Source organism: Limanda limanda, chromosome 16 (genome assembly GCF_963576545.1).
Source record: "Limanda limanda chromosome 16, fLimLim1.1, whole genome shotgun sequence".
In the NCBI taxonomy this organism is placed as follows: domain Eukaryota; kingdom Metazoa; phylum Chordata; class Actinopteri; order Pleuronectiformes; family Pleuronectidae; genus Limanda; species Limanda limanda.
The window spans coordinates 5020070-5040889 of record NC_083651.1 but is presented as its reverse complement, the minus strand read 5'-3'; the positions used below and the strand labels follow the sequence as shown (position 1 = coordinate 5040889).

Below are 20820 nucleotides of genomic sequence, written 5' to 3'. Positions count from 1 at the left end.
CGAAACAGGAGAGAAGCGCAGTGGAGCGTTGTGATGATGAGGAGGAGGAGGAGGAGGAGGAGGAAGAGGAAAGGAGGGGAAGCTCAGACAGGGAGGAGTCTGAGAGAAGCACGGCCACGCCCACGTCCATCCACACCGTTCACCCCCCCCCCCAGCTCCACTAGCTGTGAGAGGAGACGTCCGAGGAGCTGCTGCTGTTGCTGTTGGTCGTCTGGGCTCGCTTGATGTACAGGTTCAGCAGCTTCATCTGCAAACACACAAACACACAAACACACAAACACACAAACATCAACGTTCACTTCAGCAGTAAGAGGAGGTGTTTCCATCTGAAGCTGCTGTGCTGTGGAGAACCTTCACATGTTCTCTAAAGAGGGAAGAACCCAAAAGTCCGAGTGGATCATAACACTAAGGACTGTTCCCGTAGCTTCTCCAAGTAAAAGTCCAGAGAATGTCCTGATGGTCCCGAATGAGAAGACAGCAGGAGACACTCGAGATTCTGAAGACCGAATGGTTTATTTAAAATCTAGAATGCTCTAGAACCCAGTGGTGGAGCCCTTTAACCCCTGCTGGTTCTACTGGTTATTAAAGTGATTAGTATATAATAGTGAATGAATCAAGTCTATTGTCCTCTTGAATCTGCACCTTTGACTCCTTATCACTTTGCCTTTTTTATATGATCTGGACGACTTGAGAAGGTGCCAGAGCTTCATCGGCTTCTCTCGGTCGACTCAGAACTTCACTGACTCATCTCAGATAACCAGTTACCCTCAAGACTGGAGCTGGGAGTGGGAGTGGGGGTGGTCTGGGTTTGGGACGGATCCCCTCGGTCCAGGTGCACCTGCCCCTCAGACCCCAAGCCTTACATAACCCAGGGACACGTAGTGACAAGCAGGACAAATATGACCTTGGGCTTAATACTTGGACAACCGGTTGGAACCAGCGGAGAAATGACAACATGGGAAGATGATAAGGGTTTGCGTCTGGTGAAGCGTGTGTGTGTGTGTGTGTGTGTCTGTGCGTGCAGAGTGTTGTTGGCGGCTCTCAGTACCTTGCTGCCCGTGAGTTGAGCCAGATGGGGTTTGAGATCCTCGCCAATCACAGAGTAGATCGCCACCAGACAGAACACGCTGGCCTTGCGTACGCTGCTCTCTGTGTTGTCATAGCCCTGCACAGAGAAGAGACGGCATCACACACACACACACACACACACACACAGACACACACACACACACACACACGGGGTCAGCAGGAACTCTGGAGCAGTTGCTGATAGGGCAGAGTACACGCAAACATTTCCAGGGACAAATAAGGCAAATAATTCCCAGTGTCCAAATATGAACATTGACCAAATAAGCCTTTTTGAAGCCAGCGGGGAGGTTTCTAATCTGAAAGCCTGTTTTCATGTTATATAATGTGTGGAGGCCTCGGGACATTTGCCACGTGTGTCTGGAAAACAACGTGCACTACATTTTCAGATCGGTTTTGAGTTTTATAAACTTTTCGAAGCAGGTTTCCTGACATTTAAAACAAGAAATGAGGGGTTTTTCCATTATCTGTCTTTCAGTTAATGTGTCACGAAGCTTTGAGTCGGACCTGCAGGAGTCCGGGGATGATGTCGGGCAGCAGCTGCACCAGCGAGTCCTTGGTGATGCGTTCGATGACTTTAGTTTGCATCTTGATGGCGGCCAGGTTGATGGGGTAGTCGGCCGTCTGGACGATGGGACACAGGACCTTGATGCACTGCTCCGGGTGGCTGGAGCCGGCCAGGGTGGTGGCAGCTTCCTCTGCTGCACGCACCACCTGGAAGACACACATACACACTGTGGTTAATCATATAATGTAGAATTAAATGTCATTTAATTTGTGTTGTTCAGTGGTGACGACTAGTGTTTTATCAGGATGAAAAGAAACCACTTTTCCCACTTTCTTCTAGTAATTTTTTCAATGTTTTCACTGTTTCCTCAGGGATCAAATCAGGAATATTAATTTGACTGATATCTACGAGTGAGCCTTGGTAATGAGCGCCATTTTAAATCTTCCTGGGTTAAGGGTCAAAGGTCGGGGTTATAGTGTCCAGCTATTGTATCAGCCTAATATTGATGCCAAGACTGTAAAGCTCTGCACGACTAGGTTTATCTTTGGATTTATAATAAACGGACTCTGATCTGTGATTTCAAGCTGCACAAACATTATTACATAAACAACGGGTGCAGGGAGTGTTGAGTTGCCTGCAGCTTGTTTTACACTGCAGTGTGTGGATGAGGCTGGAGTTGTGTACCTCTTTGTGTGAGTCTTTGTGCGCCTCCAGAGTTTTCATGATCGTCAGCTCTGCATAGTTTTTGAAGCGAGCCGGCTGATTCTTCAGGATTTCTTTGAGCACGCGCAGGGCCATGGCTCGGATGGTGTGCTGAGGGAAACAGGGACAGGCCATTAAACATCCTGCTCTTTCATACGCAGACTCCACAAACACAATTGTATGATAATAAGCAGCAATGGAAACACACACACACACACAGAGACTCAGAGCAGAGTCATTATTCAACCTACATCTTTATCACTGAGCGTCTCCAGCAGGAGGAGCAGGATGGTCTTGAAGTGCTCGTCCCACACGGACGGGTTGTCCTCTCGGGTGATCTTCAGCAGCTCCACCAGGGCGCCCTTACGCTCCTCTGAGCGCTCGTTGTGATTGGACAGCTCCTTCAGGAGGTCGGCCACGAGGTCAGAGTGGTCCTGGCCGACTGCTCGCCGGAGAGGAGGAGGAGAAAAGAACGAGTTAATAAGTGTAAAAACGATCAGATCTTGGTTTAATTCATCACTCATTTCATCTGCCATCACTCCTCAGGGTTCTAAGTGGTTTTTAAACTAGAGGAAAAGTGCTGCGGGATATTTTTGTACCCGTTTACGACACAAATAAACTGCTTATTGTATAAGTATGTTAGTGTAGAACCAATTAAAAATAGATGTTATATGTTAAGAATGAATTTAAGATGACATGATATGTTAAGATGCTAAATGCAGAGAGTAAAGCTCTAAATGCACTGTTAGGGATAAATGTCTAATGTTGTTGCACCAATTTTGAATTTTGGAAGCTTGATCATTTAAAAAGGGATTTTGACAATAAATTGAATATAAAATACATATATACACACATATAAAGTCAACTGATGGGTGTAGAACTCAGTTTATCTATTTTTATAATAGACAGTTCCTGTCAGAAGGACAAAATTACCTTTTATCGCTTTGCTATAAACGTATAAAAGTCTTATCAAGATGAACCTTGCTATGGATATCAAGCTGTTTTATTGTTACAGTTAATATGACGCTATTAATTATCAAAGATAATCCCATAACCATTTAGTGAAAAAGCATTAACCTGCTAGTTCTGGTTTTAAGTAAGACAGGTTGGATTTAGTGAACACAAAGGGAAGAGGTGGAGTTAAAAGAAGTTAGAAGACCCGAGAAGAAACAGGGAATCAGACACAGAAAGAGGGCGAGTGCAGTGATGGTCAGTGAAGAGTCAGACGTGAGTTCAGTCATTAAGACAACTCAGGCAGGGGGGGGGGGGCTTCTTTACCGGGAGCAAAGACCTTGGGGAGCGTCATCTTGTTTTCACCGCTTTCCTGACGTCGGCCTAGAGGAGGAGGAGGAGGAGGAGGAGGAGGAGGAGGAGGAGGAGGAGGAGGAGGAGGAGGAGGAGGGTGTGGGTGGAGGAGGGATGGAGGTGGGGGGGACAGAGGGGAGACAGGATGCGATGACAACACAGTGATGCACAGAGCGGATTGTGTCTCACAACAAAAGGAACTGCAGACTCACACACTGCTGTGGTGAAACTAAAGCACAGAAAGTTTCACCTCTTCGTTTCTACATCTTGTGTCGAGTCTCAGCATCGCACAGCAGAATCCATCTCTCTTTGTGTTCTCAATACAATATGATATGGTCACATTATACAATAGAGTCATGGTGGAGGACAGATGTGTTCGGAGGGATGAGGAGGGAAAAGTGACGGCTGCTGGTTTGTGCTCTTAAAACGTCTGTGTCTCAAACACACGTTGAGATGAGAGATCCTCAAATTATCCAACGTATTAATGATCTTTTAAAACCACATCTGTCAAATAGAATAAAACTCTGAGTTGTGACTCTGCTGTAGAGCGATAGGTCGGGATGGGTCGGACAAAATAATCAAAATCCCTGTCGAGTCAGAATCTGATCTGCTGCTGCATAGAGACACTTTAACTTTCACTTTATAACTGCAGAGCCTTTTAATATTGATAATTAGAGTTTTATATCTATAAAAGGAAACAGAAGGTGGCTGGTGGTCAGGTGATATAATAAGAAGCAGCCTGAACACCATGTTACACCAGGAGCATTTAGCTTCTCTAAAACACAACATGTATGTGGACCCTGAAGTGTTTGTATTTCTGTTTCCTGCAATAATCAACAGCCTGTACTTTGCCGCAGCTTGGTTACCAACGGTTACTCACAGTCTCGGAACTGCTCCACGTCATCGTCGAACACGGCCTCCTTCAGGGCGCTCTTGTCATAGGTACAGATGGTTTCTCCGTAGCCGTAAGGAGCAAACTCGCGGCCGCGCGGCCCGGAGAAGGAGCGTGGCGAGGGCGTGTTGAGCAGAGAGGTTTTGTTATCCAACGCCGTGCGACCTCCTTCCACCACGTCCAATCCCAGGCGAGCGTCAGAGCCGGGGGACGGCGCTACTCCTTCTCGCCCGGCCTGGAGCACAAAGGAGAGAGAAACAGATTAATACTGTAGGATGTAGTCGTCCGAACCGTTTTAGGTGAAATATCCCTTTAAAAAAAAAAAAGAAATAAGCTTGTTTGACATCCTTGTACATAATATAAAAGTTGTAGAAAACTTCATTTTTATAACTTACTAAATCTAAAATTCATGAACTAAAATGTGAAATTTATTTTACGGGTATCTTCTTTTCGCAAAGACGTTTAAAAAAAGTTTTAACCATAAGTTTTTGTCTTAAAACCTGTTTATTAAGGTCAGAGATGTGCTGTTTGTCAGTCAGATGTAGAGTGATCCTTTCATAGCTGTGTATTGTTAGTACAAATGTATATCATTTGAGACATTTGTTTTATTTACAGAATTATTTGTGTATCCTGTTTTTGTTATTTAAAGTTTTTCAATTTCTATGTAATATAAAGACTTGGAAAGGGACTAGGAATGGTTTTTTGGAATGTGGTTCCACAAATTGAATTCTAATTCTCAGGTTCCGTGTCGAATTCCCAACATGTTGCCCACAGTGTTCAAAAGAGCAAATAAGCCAGTATTGAAGAAACAGTTTGAAAGGATTGTGACTCACAGCGTCGTCCCTCTTGCCCTCGCGTCTGATTGGCTCGTTCAGGTCCTCCTGGCTCCGGTAGCTGAAGCTCTGAATCGCCTCGGTGACGCCACGGAGCGAGCTGTAGATCTCCTCCGAGTTCATGTTCTCAGTGTCGTACTCCATCATACTAACACACAAACACACAAACGACAGAAAGAGAAAAACACACAAGCTTTAAATTGTGCATCAGCAGCAGGTAAACAAGCACATTTTATTAGAGATGATGGATTAATACGTGTGTGTGTCAAGGAGGAAAGTAAAAATGAAAGATTCTCTCAGCTGGTCCGGAAAAGGGGAAATGTCAGTCATGCAAAGGGTCGGGCTCTCCTGTGGGGGGGGGGGTGACCTCCTGTGTGTCTCGGCCCACCCTCATTACCTGGGGGAGTATGCTCTGCGCAGGACCCTTTGGGAGGGGGTGGCAGGGGTGGAGTGAGGCTGAGGAGGAGTAGGTGGAGGAGGAGCAGGAGCAGGAGGAGCAGGAGCAGGAGCTGGGGGGTGCTTTGACAGGCCGTCGACACCCCAACCCCATAACCGACTGGTGTGGCCGGGTGGGAAGGAGGGGACAGGACAGGGGGGGGGCAGAGGAGATGGAAACCGACACCACGACACAGACAGGTGAGAGGAGGAGGAGGAGAAACAAAGTGTGCAGAAAGAGAAAAGACAAAAAAGAAACTAGTCTGAGCTTTAGAGGTTCAAGGGGAAAGTGTTAGTTTAGAGGAAAGCAGTGGAAAAGAAGCAGAAACCCACAAACTCGGCTTCACATGAAACACAACCCTCCTCCCTTTTCAAAATCAACCAGAATGATCTCAACACACAGAATGTTGCAGGTTCAACTACAGTGAACACAAGCAGGGAACATCCTCTGCAGAGTTCTGGGGTCTCTGGTTGATATTAAAAGGCAGTGACAGCTTCAGGTGAATGAGCTGCTCAGTCGGAGAGAATCAAACTCGAGTTTCTGATCAATATCAGCATTTCACACAAAATCGGTTAAATCTGCGACGGAGATTCCGAGTGACAGGTGCAGAGACTAAAGACAGGGTTCATACACATTTTGATCAATGGATTTCCATGACTTTTCCATGACTTTTCAATAACTTTAAACCAAATTTCCATGACCGAACATTTTGTGAAATCTCGGCGTATACACGAAAAAGTGACAAAATGTAGTATTCAAACTAACAATGAGAATTCCAAGGCATACAGTTCACCTTAAATGACACAAACCCAAGTATGCCTGCCTATATTTTGAGCGTATTTCTTTGAAAGCATATGACTTATTTAAAACTCAGCGTAAATGAACTAGGGATGGGCATTCGATTAAATTGTCTTAATCGATCGTTTATTAATTATGCCCATCCCTAAAATGAACGACATGAAAATATGAATATAACAAATTTCCATGACTTTTCCAAAACTTTTGGGAGATTATTTTTTTCCATGACTTTTCCAGGCCTGGAAAAACACATAATAAAATTCCATGACTTTTCCAGGTTTTCCATGACCGTACGAACCCTGTAAAGAGTGAAGGACTCTGCTAACTTCTACTAACTTCTACTAACCCGCCTGTCAGGTTGTGCGTTAGTTAAAATGACATCACCATGATGCATTAGTTAGCCCAGGTTGTGTTAACTGGTGATCAGGTACCTTGGAGACAGTCCGCCGTGGGAGCAGTTTGTCGGAGAGGTCAGGGGACTGGTCCTGCTGGGGGTGTGGCGTGGTGGCGTCCGACCAATGGTGTTGCTCGGTGAGCCCTGTGGAGCAACGATTCATGCAATGAGTCATGATGACTCTACTGATCTGTAACTGAACATCAGATACGACAGTGTCTCGTGTCCCTCACCACGTTGCTGCTGGTGTTGCTGGAGTTCTTCAGGTGGTTGTGCAGCAGCTTGGTGGCTCCGTCCTGGAAGGTTTTGGGCAGAGCCCCCAGCAGCATGGTGAACTCGGGGGTGTTGAGCTCAAACAAGGAGATCAGGACCACCTGGGCTGCCTGGAGGAGAAGCAGCACAACAGGTTCACAAGGGAGGACGACACAGAGGAGAAGGCTCAGAGGGTTTCCATGGTTTCACAGGAACTTTGACCATGTGTTTCAAACAGAGATTTGTTTTAGAATATATATTAAAAGCACAGAAATGTGGCTGAATTATGAATTTCTGTGGGAATGTTGCATTTGGTCAGAGTCTGCAAAACCACGGAGGACCAGTCTGATGGACAGATTAACACCAGTAAAGTAATCAGATTACTAAGCATTCCTCGGTAGACTAACGTACGGGTTGAGCCTGTAGAGAGAAACTTGAGAGAAAAGGTGCGAGTTGAAAGCTGCATTCAGTGAAGTACACAACTACTCAAGAACACTGGTGTACACTGTTTCTGTGTCAACAACATGCAGGTGAGTACAGATACACTTTGTGGAAAGTAGGAGTTTGATATTGTAGTCGAGAGGGATAGAATTTGGGGTTAAGACAGAAACTACTACAGTATAAGAGGCATTTAAACAGGTTTCCCATTATTCTTTGATGAATTTGCACCATGAAGTCGTGCTCCAGTTGCTATGAGCAGCTCCGGATTGTTGTGACTGTGTTTGTACAGACAAACAATCACTTTGATCCATTCTAGAGGCTTTTATTTGTTCCTTAGACTTGTTAGTGAAACCATAGAAACTCAAGTTCTTGATTCCTGCATTAGAAGCATCATGTCTGTGTCTTCTGGTTTGATCAAGATGACTCAACAATCTAATGCTTGAAATACAGGATGTTTACCAGGCTGCAACATCCAGTGGGATGAAGAGTGTTACAGTAGATACTTTATAGTTCTGTTTATTGATTATATTGGAAATTAAAAAACAGGTGATTATAAGTTCTCTTCATTCATTCAAATCACAGTAGAGCTGCACTGAACCCAGTTGGACATCTATCGTTGGAAATTTCAACACAATTATTGTTGTTTTAGACACCAGTAGATGGCTGTGTCATAATCTAAGCATGTATAGCTTTAGTTATCCTATAGCTAGTTCACTATACATGATAATGAGTCAGATTTCTAAGTGGGTCGTAGAAGGATTCGATGTTAACAGCATGCAGAAGTGCAGGTGCATGTTAGTGATTCAAACAGACAGAACGTGTAAGGCACAGGAGAATCACATCACAGCACTTCTCTCTACATTAAGCAATACGATCGGCTCAAAGTCTCTTTCATACGAAGCAACAAGCCTTCGCTGTCATTTGGAGAAAAACAACTTTCTTTGGGTGAGTGATCAAAACGGCAAAGCACAGACCGACTCGCGGGTTTGTTACAGCGAAACAGCTGGAGCACAAAGGTCAGAGGTGAGTGAGAAGTGCCACACTGGAGTCGTCACGGTCCTGAGGGTTGGTGGTTAGGCACCGGGCAGGCAGGGCATGGCGTGCTGGTCGTGTTGTTGTGATTGGCTAACGGGAGCGGAGGGGCGGGGGGGTCTACCTGCTTACACCTTTCTTCCTGGTTGCCCTCGGTGGACAGTAAGGCTGCAGTACCGGACCTGCCCGCTAGTTCCTCGCTCACCCAGCTATGAAGGGTCTGGGGCACAGTGGCAGGGCAGAAGGGGGCGTTACAGCATGACACAGGTCGGCGGCCACCATCACACGTGGCGATACGGCGCCTAACTTATAGAACAGCTCGCCACAGACCACCACAGTGAGGCTCACTCCTCCCACTAACTCATGGGAACATGTCTAAACTGAGGATTACAGTCACTATTCTAATCTGGCACTTTGTTTTCAGCCTCCTGGACGTCAGACCCTGATTAGAAACTAGCTGAGGATCTCACTTGGAAAAACAGCGAAGGAAAAACAAACACAGGGAGAACATATAGTGTGCGTCAGACAAGGGAATGTGAGCCATGAGCCAAGGACGTCACCACGAGGTACACCTGCTATAGAAGCTCCTAAAGAACTCATAATAATAATAATAATATTGTAATTTAAAGTGTGTGCATAGACAGCATTTGGAGTAAATGCTCAGATAGATGTTTAAGCAAAGGTACATTCTGTGGAAGGCAAAACAAATTAAATCAATTGAATTAAAGCAGTTAGTTTTGCTATAGATGGAGGATCTAGTCTGTCCACATTTCATTAAACTGGAAGCACTGGTTTCCCATGTGTTACAATTAAGACATTCCACCATGAGGTGTCACACCTTGTTTGACCTAAAACAGATTTTCTAATAGACATGCTTAATAGCTGTGAGAAATATAAATATTCAAGAGGATATTTCATGTTTCAGATTGACGATATCAGATTTGACGGCGCTGTCCTACCTTCCTGACGTCAGAGCTCTTGGGTTCAGTCGTCCAGGTGATGATGCGAGACACGGCCAGGCGCGTCTCGCTGGAGTTGACAAAGTCCGTCGGGTCCATGTGTCGACCCAGGGACTCGATGTACTTCAGAATGGCAACTTTCACCTGAAGAGTCAACCGACAACTGCATTAATCACATTGTCCACCCGTCATTATCGGCTTTTCCTCAATAAAGAATCAAGTGTATTTTTAATTCACCTTGAGGTTTGGCGTCTGAGTCTGATCCACGATGAACCTCATCAGGATGTTGAACTGTTGGTCGAACGGGAAAGACTCCCTGACACACAGAGACAATAAAAGTTTATTTATTAATATTTTATTCATACTTTTTACTTAGATATACTTCTTGTTTTTAACTGAAACTCCAGCTGCTGAAAAAGATAAAATCCACTGACTCCTGACCGAGCAGCTTATGTCATATTAGGAAGATGTTGCTAATAGTCAACAATAAACTGACAAAATAAAACACACACACTCTCCTCAAATTACCAAGTGCCTCACGAGTTAATTAGTGATGATTTCATCCAACACTAACAGACTGAATCAGCTAAATTTCCAACAGAAAGTGAACTGGCCCCACATTCCCCTGGAAACACACACAGCAGCCAGTTATCTTGGCTTCGCTCGGTTCAGACCTTGTGATGTCCAGGGCCTTCTGGACTTTGGCCTGGACGGAGCCGAGCAGGTCGGCCCCCATTTTCTTCAGCAGCTGAGTGAGCAGGACGAACAGCCAGTCCTGCAGGTCCTCCCTGTGCACCGTGACGAAGTCCACCAGCGTCTCCAGGAACATGCTGAACACCTGTGGACAGGCGCACACCAGGAAATCAGATAAAAAGATCCTTTTGGGTCAGATCTAGGTTTGTTTGTGTTACTACGGACTTGAAAGCACACTTACTCTCTGTTGTTAAATCCACAGCAAGGCAGACCATGCAACAGAAGACACTCCATTAGTACAACAGAACAAAGCTTGATTAGTCCTTGTTTGAGTTAGTGAAACGTATCTTCTGTACCTTGCTGTGTGGATCTGCAAACATCCGTGTGAAGATCTCACAAAGTCTCTTCAGCTCCACTCGACTGACGTGAACAAAAAGAAGCAAACCAGTAATCAGGGCAGTTCCCAAAACGATTAAAACACATTTAAGTATTAATTTGATCAATTCTAAAGATTCAGATGGTTGAGTCTTGCATTCTGACAGTGTATTCTTTGTGTGGGAGGTGAAGTGATTATAAAAACAGCAACAACAGTTCCTATCAGAGATTCGACATCATAACATCCGCAGATAAAGAGTCACAAAGGTCACGTTTCCATTCCGGCCTCAGGAGCTCGGTCCCACCTCAGTATTCTCTGGCTCTTGAGCAGGTTCTGCAGACCCATCAGTCCCTCCTTCCTCTCGGACCAGTTGGAGCTGGCGCAGTGGTTGAGGACCTCCGCCACGTCCTCCGTCTGGCGCAGGTAATGAGGGATTCCTCCGTTTCTGGACCCGTACGAGCGCTCGGAGCAGGCGCTGGACGCATCACTGTTGGCGTCGTCATCAGAGTACATCCCCGGGGACTCGTACCTCCGCCTCAGTGGCTTCCTCTGCAGGAGAGAGAGAGAGAGAGTACAACATCAAGGAGATGTTAGACCCACAACGTGATATCTACTTGTTAAACTAGCTCTGCAGGGGAAATGCTGAGACAAATGAACTGAGCCACAAGGTGAGAACCTGTGATACCAGGTCACCAGTTGCATCAGGCAGCCATGGAGTTCTCTATACTGTTGTATGAAATGTACATCTCCTGTTACGTGCAGCTTAAGGCTACACACCCACACTGATGGTGTTTCTTTTAATGAACATCAATGGCAAGTCAGCCGTGCAGAAAATTAGCAAGGGACATGACGTGACTACAAATGCAGTTCAGAGGGACACGCTTCAAATATAAGAGCATTTTTAATCACTCAGACTTAAAATTAACGTGTATGAATCATGAACCTAAACAATGAGGATCTAACATTCATGACAATGTTCTATAGATGAACATATCTGAGATGTGATGGCACATTTAAGGTAACATACATAAACAGATCAATTAAAGTATGGGGTGGAGGGGTCTCATGTGCAAAGCTGCATTCTTAATTGATCTTAATTAGTGCATGACGGCATGAATAATACAAACAGTATGTAAAAGGACCAACTACCTTATTCCTGGAGTCTCCTAATAGCTGGAAGGGTAACAAACAACCAGGAGGGGGAGAGGAGAGAGGGAAGGTTTAAAGGAGCAACAAACACCACAGTTCTACAGGGTAAACAAAAGACCACTTGACATTGTAATACTTCATCTGTGTAACTTTATGGTTCAGATACTCTCAGGAGCATGTAGATATCATAGAATGTATTTCTTAGACTTTGTGACTCAAGAATCTCTCAAAACAGAATTAGAAACGTATGACGTCTGACTTCACAGACACTTACCAGAGCATCGGCCACGGCTGCCTCCACCTCGGTGCCGGTGTTCAGGACCCTCATGGCGTTGACTGATGCAGAGATTCTTGCTTGATGAATCAAACCGTAACGGTCTAACCAGGAAGGAAAAGGAAAAGTAGGACAGTGAGTGAAGGAAGTTAAGCTTCACCGTAACCTACCGGAATAGACAAAAAAGAAAAGATTGCTTTTCATACCAACACTTACAGAGGAAGTGACTTGGATATAAAGTGAAATACTGTGAATGAATGAGCTGAAACTTTCACCAGAAGGAAATATTCTGAAGAAGCCGACCACCAGAAGCAAAATAAACCAACGTGGTACAAAAGGAAAATCAAAGGATGACAGAACCAGATGGCAGCAGATATAAAAATAGACGTAACACAACGATATAACTTTTTTCAACTACAGACAAAGTGCACGGTGCCAAATGAAACAAGACCGAGAAATCAACGAACAACGTGACAGCTAATGAAGCTAAACCGAGTCAGCAAACCACAAAAACAATATCCACAAAAATATGAAAAGCTACGTCTACGGTACTGAAAATATGGAATGGTGATGAAGGGACAAGCGGATGAAACTACTAAATAAAATGCGTTCACATATAACGAATGGACGGCAAATGAATGAAAAGTAAATGAATGATGGATGCTGCCGTCTTTCAGCCACAGAGGCATGCATGTGCAGTAGGCATTGTTGCCTCTGAGATAGATCTAATTTTTCGGGGGGGAGGTCTGATCATGCAGGTCACCTGACTGGCCGTGGGGGTCGGATGAGAGAGCGCTGGTTGAACGGGATTGACGTCGGGAAGCTGCAGGGGACAGGAGAGGCGGGCAACACCCGGACCAGGGGTTAGTGAAACACACACACACACACAGACACACACAAGAGGTTGAGCAGCAACGTCTAATGTAAGAGGGCTTTTTCACACTCGCTGCTGGAACCCTCACACATCACTGTCCTTCTGTTTGGGTTCTTATTCCAATATGGTGTTAGGGGGAGTTTCCATCATTCACTCTCACACAGAGCATCACTCAGACATGTGGACTTAACTGAGGCTCACTTGAAACCTGTCAAACTGGAGAAATGTCCGTCCTTTATTAAATCAGGAGAATGAAAACACTGCTAAGACCTCCACCAGAGAGTAATGGTCTCTGCTGACAGGAAATAAGTCTGGGTCCAAAACCCTGACATACTTCTCCACCCTTTAAATATGAATTGATGATGAATCTATGAGTTATGGCACCACCTCTCAGAGATAAAAACTACAGCAGCAACTACTGTACTGCTCATGGTAGTTTTCTGTTTCTGTTGCTTCAGCTTCTTCATCTACGTCTTCCTCTATGTTTAATGACGGCTCTCACACCTAAACCACAACAGGTCCATTTAAGGAAAAATTCAAAAACATAAAAACCACTGAAACAGTCCGACATAGAGAAGAGGAACTAAGTACTTGATGTTTCATTGTGATTTAAGGAATCTAAGAAACAGGAAGTCAACAGAACTCAGAGAAGAAAACAAGTTGTGTCGTCCCTAAACCCAAAGTTAGTTCATGCACAGAGAGAAACAGGCAGAGGTCAGAGGTCAGACGTCACATGGAACAGCAACAACAGAGAGCAGATCAGGTGGAAGGTTTGTGTGCTGGTACCGATGGTCTGGTTGGGACCGTGAGAGCTAAACCAGGACGGCCAGTAGCTGGGCGGTACTCACCCATCGGGCCGAAGCCCCGGGCCGGGCTGGTGTCGCGGCTGCTCTCACGACTGGTGTCGCGACTACAACCCTGACTCATGCTGGGACGGGGAATGCGGCTCCGGGCTAGCGTGCGGTAGGGAAGAGCAGCAGGAAGAAGAGCTTTACCACACAGGCTGGCTGTCAGGACAACAAGTTAGGTGGTGATGTCAGTGGGCATTCATGGGGAAAACTGGTGGTGTGAGTCAAGAGATAGAGATAGGGTAGAGTTTGTGATCCTTACATTGATTCCCAGGACATTAAATCCAAATATATTAAAGTGGATTAAAAAACTAAGTGACTATACTGTTCTAGAATCGCTGTCTGTGAAGGTGCTTAAGTAGTAAATAAGGTCATTAGCACCAAAAGGTTAATTACCTTGATCACAGATATGTGCTCAGGAAATGTCATGATAATTTGTCAACAAGTTTAAGAGACAATACAAAAAAAAATTGGGGATCCTGAATAGCAAAAATGTATGTTGTCCACCTCACCTGTAGCTTTTCAGAGAAATATTGTCGTGTACAGTTAATGAGTCGACTGAGGGATAAAGAAGAATAAATGAAAGGAGGAAGAGAAGTAGAAGAGTAGAACAGAAGAAGCAGTGGCTGTGCAGTGAGTGGGTGAAGAGGCATTCTGCTAGTTACAGGTTAGATCATCCGGAACACGGGTCAGAGATTAGACACATGAAACAGGATTATTGGGTTTGGAACTTATAAAAAATACAAGAGTAGCAAAGAGAGATTCATCGAGTTGTTGATGAGATTAGAAACAACAACAAACCTGTGATTCATTGGAAAATCATTCAACATTACTGAACCTACTTTTTAGTCCTTGAAGCAGAAAGGTTCCAGTGTGTCTGGTTTTCTACATCAATGCTCACATCTACACAGCTAGTTAAAGTTAGCCTCCAACACAGTTTAACCCAAATGGAAATATCTAGGATACAGTAGGATAATTTCACTGTCTTCTCCTCATCCTCTGTTTCAATTCTGGTTCAGGTTTTTTGACATGAATTGAATAGAATCTTCACCATGAAAACGAAGACGATCAAAAGTGAAAACCACCTCAGATACAGACAATAAGAGTGTGTGCTTATCATCAGAGTAGAGAAAACTCTGAGTATTTGAAAAGAGAAACCCGAAGTTTCTCTCTTTATCTGCGAGTTAAGATAAGGGAAGTCCAGTTTCACTTGTTTTTCACATAATTCTTCATCTGCCTTATCAGTGTTCATGGATTGTAAACATGTTCAACCTGTGTGGTCAGTGACGTGCAGCAAGTGACGGGTCAGTGTCAATCTCTTGAATCCAGCCACAGGTCGGCTCATTTTAATGATTTGACAAGAGACTGAATCTTCTTTCCTTCTTCGCCCATGTGTTGGTCATTTCTTCACTTGTGTTTTTTTAAGTAAGGAGAAAGAATAAGTGTTGTCGGCATTTATTTGCGTATATATACGTGCGATTATTGGAGGAAATACACTGATCATGGACCAGAAATCTTAAGAAGCAGCTCCACTGCAGGCAAGTGTGATATATTACCATATTTTCACGAGTAGAGGTGTGTTTCACTTAAATATTAATTGATTATTTCTTCGGGTGTGTGATGGGTGGATGAGTCAAGAATAAATGCGGATTCGGACGATGTCAGAGCCGATCTTAGTATCTCTGTAAAATCAATAGATTCATATTAATCGTTCACCATCTAATATGGTTGTATCGCACCCCCCTTACCCGTGGAACCGCAGCAGCTTGTTTCTAGAAAGAAAGAGGGTGACCCGTGAGTCCCGGTCTTACCCAGACCCAGTCGGCTGGGACTGGTCTCCCGGCTGCAGCCCTGGCTCCGAGGGATCCGGGTGCGCTTGTCAGCCGGCGTGGTGGAGGCCGACACCGTGGCTCGAGGGATCCGGCCGTAGCTGCCGTGGCCGAGCAGCTTGCCCGGGGAGCTGGAGCGACTGCCAGCTGTTGGGAGAGGGGAAGACAAACAAGCAGAATAAAGGTGATCATCAATGGCTGATATGAAGCTAGAGGAGTGGTCCCAAGCTTTATATATATATATATATAATCTTAATCAAAACTGGACTCTATTTAGACCAATTTCAAGAAGCCTGTGGCAACAGAATAAATATAAAAGAAAGCTATCAAACATAAAATCTATTCATAATACATTCTTCTACTTTTATTAAACATGAACCTACATCATGTACTTCATAGATTGTTATATTTGACGGTAAAAAGAAGAATTTTTTGAGACAACACAGAATTGGGAATCACACAGAAAACTAAATGATGAGTTTTTAAATGAACAAACACAGATGTTACATCTTAGACACACACAGCTACACAACTGGGCTGAGGGGGTGGGGGACATTTACTGTGGCACCAGTCACCAGTGGGAATACACAACGAAACACAAAACATCTGTCCCTCTAAAAACCATCTCAAACAGTTGGGGACAGTAATCACAAACAAAAAATGCAAGTACACCAAGTGCTGCATGCTGCTAATAAAACACGGTGAAGCAAACATTTGTGCAAGATGGGACAGTGCTGAGGGATGAGGTGTCTGGGTGGTGATTGGATGAAGCTGAGGCCTTACCACTGATGGGATTGGCTGATCTGGATCCTGGGTGATGGAAGCAATAGGCGGGACAAGGTGGAGATTGAGAACGGTCAAAATGAGGCAGAGGAGGGGTTATGGTTATTGAATTTATCCAGCATGCCCTCTGGACAGCTGCGAGTATGTTAGGTGTGCACCGATCGCTCCGATCAGAACCACACATACTGTATACTCCCATGCATGGAGGTACTCATGCATAAGATACACAAGGTTTCTGAGTTATTAGAAGTTTTGTTGTTCTGACGAACACACACAAAAGACACAGGGAGACATTCAGTATGATCTGAACGCCAGCGCAGACAAAGATCATACCTAAACATGAGTGTAGGACTAGGAAATGTGCTTATTGTGGGATATATTGTGGGATATATATTTGCCTGCGGTGAGGAGAACATGTGTGAGTGTGGGTGTGTGTTTGTGTGTGTGTACATACGCTGGGACTGGGAGACCACTTTGGCTCGACTTCGCCCCCTGCTGTCCACCAGTGAAGTATTGGCTCCACCTGCGCTGCCAGAGCTTTGTCTCCTGGTACGAACACGACCTGGAGAAAAAGGAAATAGAATAGGGAGGGAGGGAACAGGAATGAGTTAAATCAGTGAGGAGCAGTTAACAGAAATCACCCCAACCCTGGACAGAGATGCTGGAGAAGAAAAAACGTCTTGGGAGACAGAATGATGAAGACCTGGACAAGGGGACAGAACCCGTCTGAAAACACAAAGGGGATCACAGACAAACTCAATTAGTGATGGGAGTGATTCTCAGTTTTTGAACCTGCAACCACAGTGAAAGATTGAGGTTGGGTTTGCATGTCAGCACCTGGTCATGCTGGTGCTGGATACAACTAAGAGACAAATAGAAACACTAGTTAAGAGAGTTTTTTGTACGAAGAAGCTTGTTATCAACTGATGCAAAATGATTTCCTCCGGTAAGAAGTGAGCCGGCTTCATAAGATTAGAAACTCAAGAGTTAAACCTGAAGTTTCCTTGATAACCTCAGATCCTGCAGTATAGGTCAAACCCGAGTTCTTTCTGCTCAGTCTCTTATTCCCTCTGGTGAAACAGTGGAATCTTGTTGTGTTTGTGATTTTTTTACTTGTGGATGATTTCAATTTCACGCCACATCACAGACACTAGAACCGCCTTGAACCAGATGCAGCGACCCTGAGGTTACGCCACATAACAAGCGCCGTCAAACGTTCGGATTAGATTCTCAATACGATTCTGATTTACTGTGTGAAACCTTGAAGTGTGTTTCTTGCAATGACTCAGGTTCTGAGAGAGAAAAGAGACAAATCACAAAAGACAGAAACAGCGTCCTCTAGAAACTAAACACAACCCTGTGGATAGAAGAGTGTAACACAGACGCTGCGTCAGTAACACAAGTGATGGACACAGTTGTTAGGGGTTACAGTTACAGACGATATAATCCATGCAGAGAGTCCATGCAGAGTTCCACAGAACTGATAACCACTTAGGGAGGTGGAGGAGGAGGAGGACAGGGGGTGAGAAGAGGAGGAGAGGACACGGATGAAGAGGAAAAGATGACGTCATGTAGCCCGTGACACTCGACACAGAGACACACGTTTTCTCTTTCTTCACATTCACACACAGAGACACACGTCTTACCATCACTTTTACCAGGAGTGCCATCTTTTGGGTATTTAAGAAAGGCAGAGCAGCAGCGAGTGGAAGGAGAGGTATAGAGGCAGACGTTAGTAGCAACAGAAGCAGGAGTGAGTGGGTGAACAAGTGGCCTCCTCTTCATCAGTAAAGGTCGAAACCCACGGAGACTCATTAAGAAAAGAGGGAGGGAGCGTCGCATGAGAAGAAGATGACAGTAAATTTGATAAATATGGGACAGGGGCCGGCTTAGACACCCCCCATTAGCTTCAATGATGGAGAAAACATCCGTAGAAACGCTTCCTCAGCCTCATCGCATCAATTTGTCAGGAGTGTCAGCTCAGCTCAGGATTTAAACAGTTCCTGCTGACGGAGCAGTCTAATGACACCCAGGCCTCGTTAATAATCCCAGTCAGGTCCTTAAAAGCCAGTGACCACAACCAAAGATGTTGTTATACTTCATCATGATGGAACATTGTCGACTAACGTTTGATAAAGTACTGAAGATCAGTGGTTCACAAACTTTGAACGAGTGAGAATTATCAGAAAAGGACGAAAACTTGAAAAACAATGATAATAAAATAAACCAAATAAATAGATTTAAATGATACCATGCAAATGAAAACGATTTCATCAGTCCTAGTCTGACTTTCTTTGATTCTTAATTTAATTAAATTTTTTAAGATAGTGGCTCATTCCTGACTAAATCTCCCCTGAGATGCAGCATAGTAGAGTTTATTCTCAGGGTTTCTATGTTTTCTAAAGCAAGTCAAGGTTTCCAACACTTCAGCTTCATTAGGTCACAGGTTTTTCACCAAGATGTTCCTCCTTGCTTCCATTTTCTACTGGCACTCTCCTCTATATATACTTGCAGTGATTTGCATTCACAGCTCAACATGTGCAGTTCTCTCTACACAATGAACTGAGCTTGTTAAGCGGACCACTGCTCCTCTGATTTTCAGGAGATGAGTGATGTGTTACCTAATGAGGCGTAGGACCCCGGAGGGAGGGCGGCTGCAGAGCTGAATGCTGAGGGGGCGGGGGGCACGGTGGAGAGGCGGGACTTGGAGCTGGAGGCTGCGTTCACATCGATGTCGCTGCGTGAGCGCTGGAGGGAACCGGGCGTGGTGGACACTCTGGAGGGAACCAGCTTATCTGGAACATCAGAGATCAGACGCAGAGAGTCAATTCACGCAGCATGCTTGGATGATCACATGCACTTGATACTTCCACCGTTCCATTGCACTTCTCAGTAACTTCTTATATTTGTCCTAGAGGGATAGAGAGTGAACGTGACTCACTCCTTGTCATGCTTCCTCCGATGACGCTCTTCACAGACAAAGGTCGGCTGAAAAACAAGAGGAGCAACGAGGCACTTTTTAGACTTTGTGCATCACCAGTGAGAATCTGAATACAGCAGACAGGTATTTTATATTATGACCAAAACAATTAATATGGCAATTTTAATTTGAAAAAGATGATTAAGTTCAAATAAAACTGATAAATGGCCCATGTTCAGTATCTGTACAGCGAGATGTGTAGAATTAGAATTGTTCTAGTCAACGTGTTAGGGACCGATAAAGAAATGGTGATTAGAATCTGATTAGAAAGCTTCCTGTGGAAAGAACAAAGATGAGCTCATAACCATAACCACAATCACCCCCCAGCACACACATAAACACACACACACATACACAAATACACACACAAACAACCACACCTGCAGTCTTGGTGGATGGAGAATGAGGTCATTAACCAACAAGCTCCACAGGGATCTATAAACTGATAGCAATCATTGGTGTGTGTGTGTGTGTGTGTGTGTGTGTGTGTGTGTGTGTGTGTGTGTGTGTGTGTGTGTGTGTGTGTGTGCGTGTGTGTGCGTGTGTGTTACAGTCCCCACCCTGCTGCTATAAAATCGGATAATAATTGCCAAAGATTTTACTATCAACCATAAGGCAGATGCGTTATAGCTTTTCCTTCCATCACTTCTAATGGCAAAATCTTTGTGAAAACAGCTGAAGAAGATGATGCAGGAGCTGTAATCTCAGGCCTGAAGACAACAGGAGAGAGAAGATGGAACAGAGGGAGCCGGGATGGAGGAGACAACCTCATGATTCTTACTTCAGACTCTCCTGGGAGGAGGATGAGGATCGGTCGGACTGGGGCAGCGACACGATGCTGTCCGAGCTCTTCAGGTGAGACTGGAGAGCTTTCTGATAGGGCGACTCGAGCGCCTGGAACAGATGCTCCGCCTCCCGGCTGTAGTGACCGTGGAAGCCCCAGTAGCACCTATGGGCGAGGAAGAGAAGAAGCAGAAGATTATTTTATTTACAGTTTAACCAATGTAAAAAGTGGTGAATACTTTCCATAAAAACAAGAATCTTGAAGCAACACTTACTTTCTAGCGATGGATCTGGCCTCAGAGTCGGCATCGTGAATTCCTTTCTTGAGGGTCTCCGTCAGAACAGCCACGTGTCTGGGGTAGTAAGGAAACATGGTGAGCAGGACCCAGTCAAAATCAAATCATGAAACCATAAACCTGTAAGAGCATAAAACTAATGTTCTCTTCCTCTTCTCCTGTCCCGTTTTGTGCCTCCGGTGGTCCACAGGGAATGTGGCCACCCACAGGATGTTTCGCCTCCTTTTTAAAGTCTCAGCTGCGGTTGTCATGGTTACAGGGACAGAAAGTCGCCTTATCTTTCGAGCAATTGATCGT

The 20820-nt window shown here is 44.8% G+C and overlaps 1 protein-coding gene across 1 annotated transcript in view; it reads right to left on the bottom strand.

Moving 5' to 3' along the window:
* The window catches only part of clasp1a (cytoplasmic linker associated protein 1a), a 57253-nt gene continuing 36433 nt past the window's right edge, over nt 1-20820 (bottom strand). Inside the window, exons 16-40 of the mRNA XM_061088471.1 lie at nt 20503-20580; nt 20226-20393; nt 19406-19452; nt 19086-19259; nt 16919-17026; nt 15664-15828; nt 13853-14011; nt 12131-12234; nt 11857-11880; nt 11012-11256; nt 10688-10751; nt 10573-10575; nt 10313-10476; nt 9876-9954; nt 9639-9782; nt 7188-7337; nt 6992-7098; nt 5327-5474; nt 4482-4728; nt 3575-3631; nt 2548-2738; nt 2279-2407; nt 1594-1800; nt 1049-1165; nt 1-247 (exon numbers count right to left, since the gene is read on the bottom strand). Of these exons, the coding sequence (XP_060944454.1) occupies nt 161-247; nt 1049-1165; nt 1594-1800; nt 2279-2407; nt 2548-2738; nt 3575-3631; nt 4482-4728; nt 5327-5474; nt 6992-7098; nt 7188-7337; nt 9639-9782; nt 9876-9954; nt 10313-10476; nt 10573-10575; nt 10688-10751; nt 11012-11256; nt 11857-11880; nt 12131-12234; nt 13853-14011; nt 15664-15828; nt 16919-17026; nt 19086-19259; nt 19406-19452; nt 20226-20393; nt 20503-20580 (3166 nt within the window). The 3' untranslated portion in view covers nt 1-160. The remainder of the gene's footprint in view (nt 248-1048; nt 1166-1593; nt 1801-2278; nt 2408-2547; nt 2739-3574; nt 3632-4481; nt 4729-5326; nt 5475-6991; nt 7099-7187; nt 7338-9638; nt 9783-9875; nt 9955-10312; nt 10477-10572; nt 10576-10687; nt 10752-11011; nt 11257-11856; nt 11881-12130; nt 12235-13852; nt 14012-15663; nt 15829-16918; nt 17027-19085; nt 19260-19405; nt 19453-20225; nt 20394-20502; nt 20581-20820) is intronic.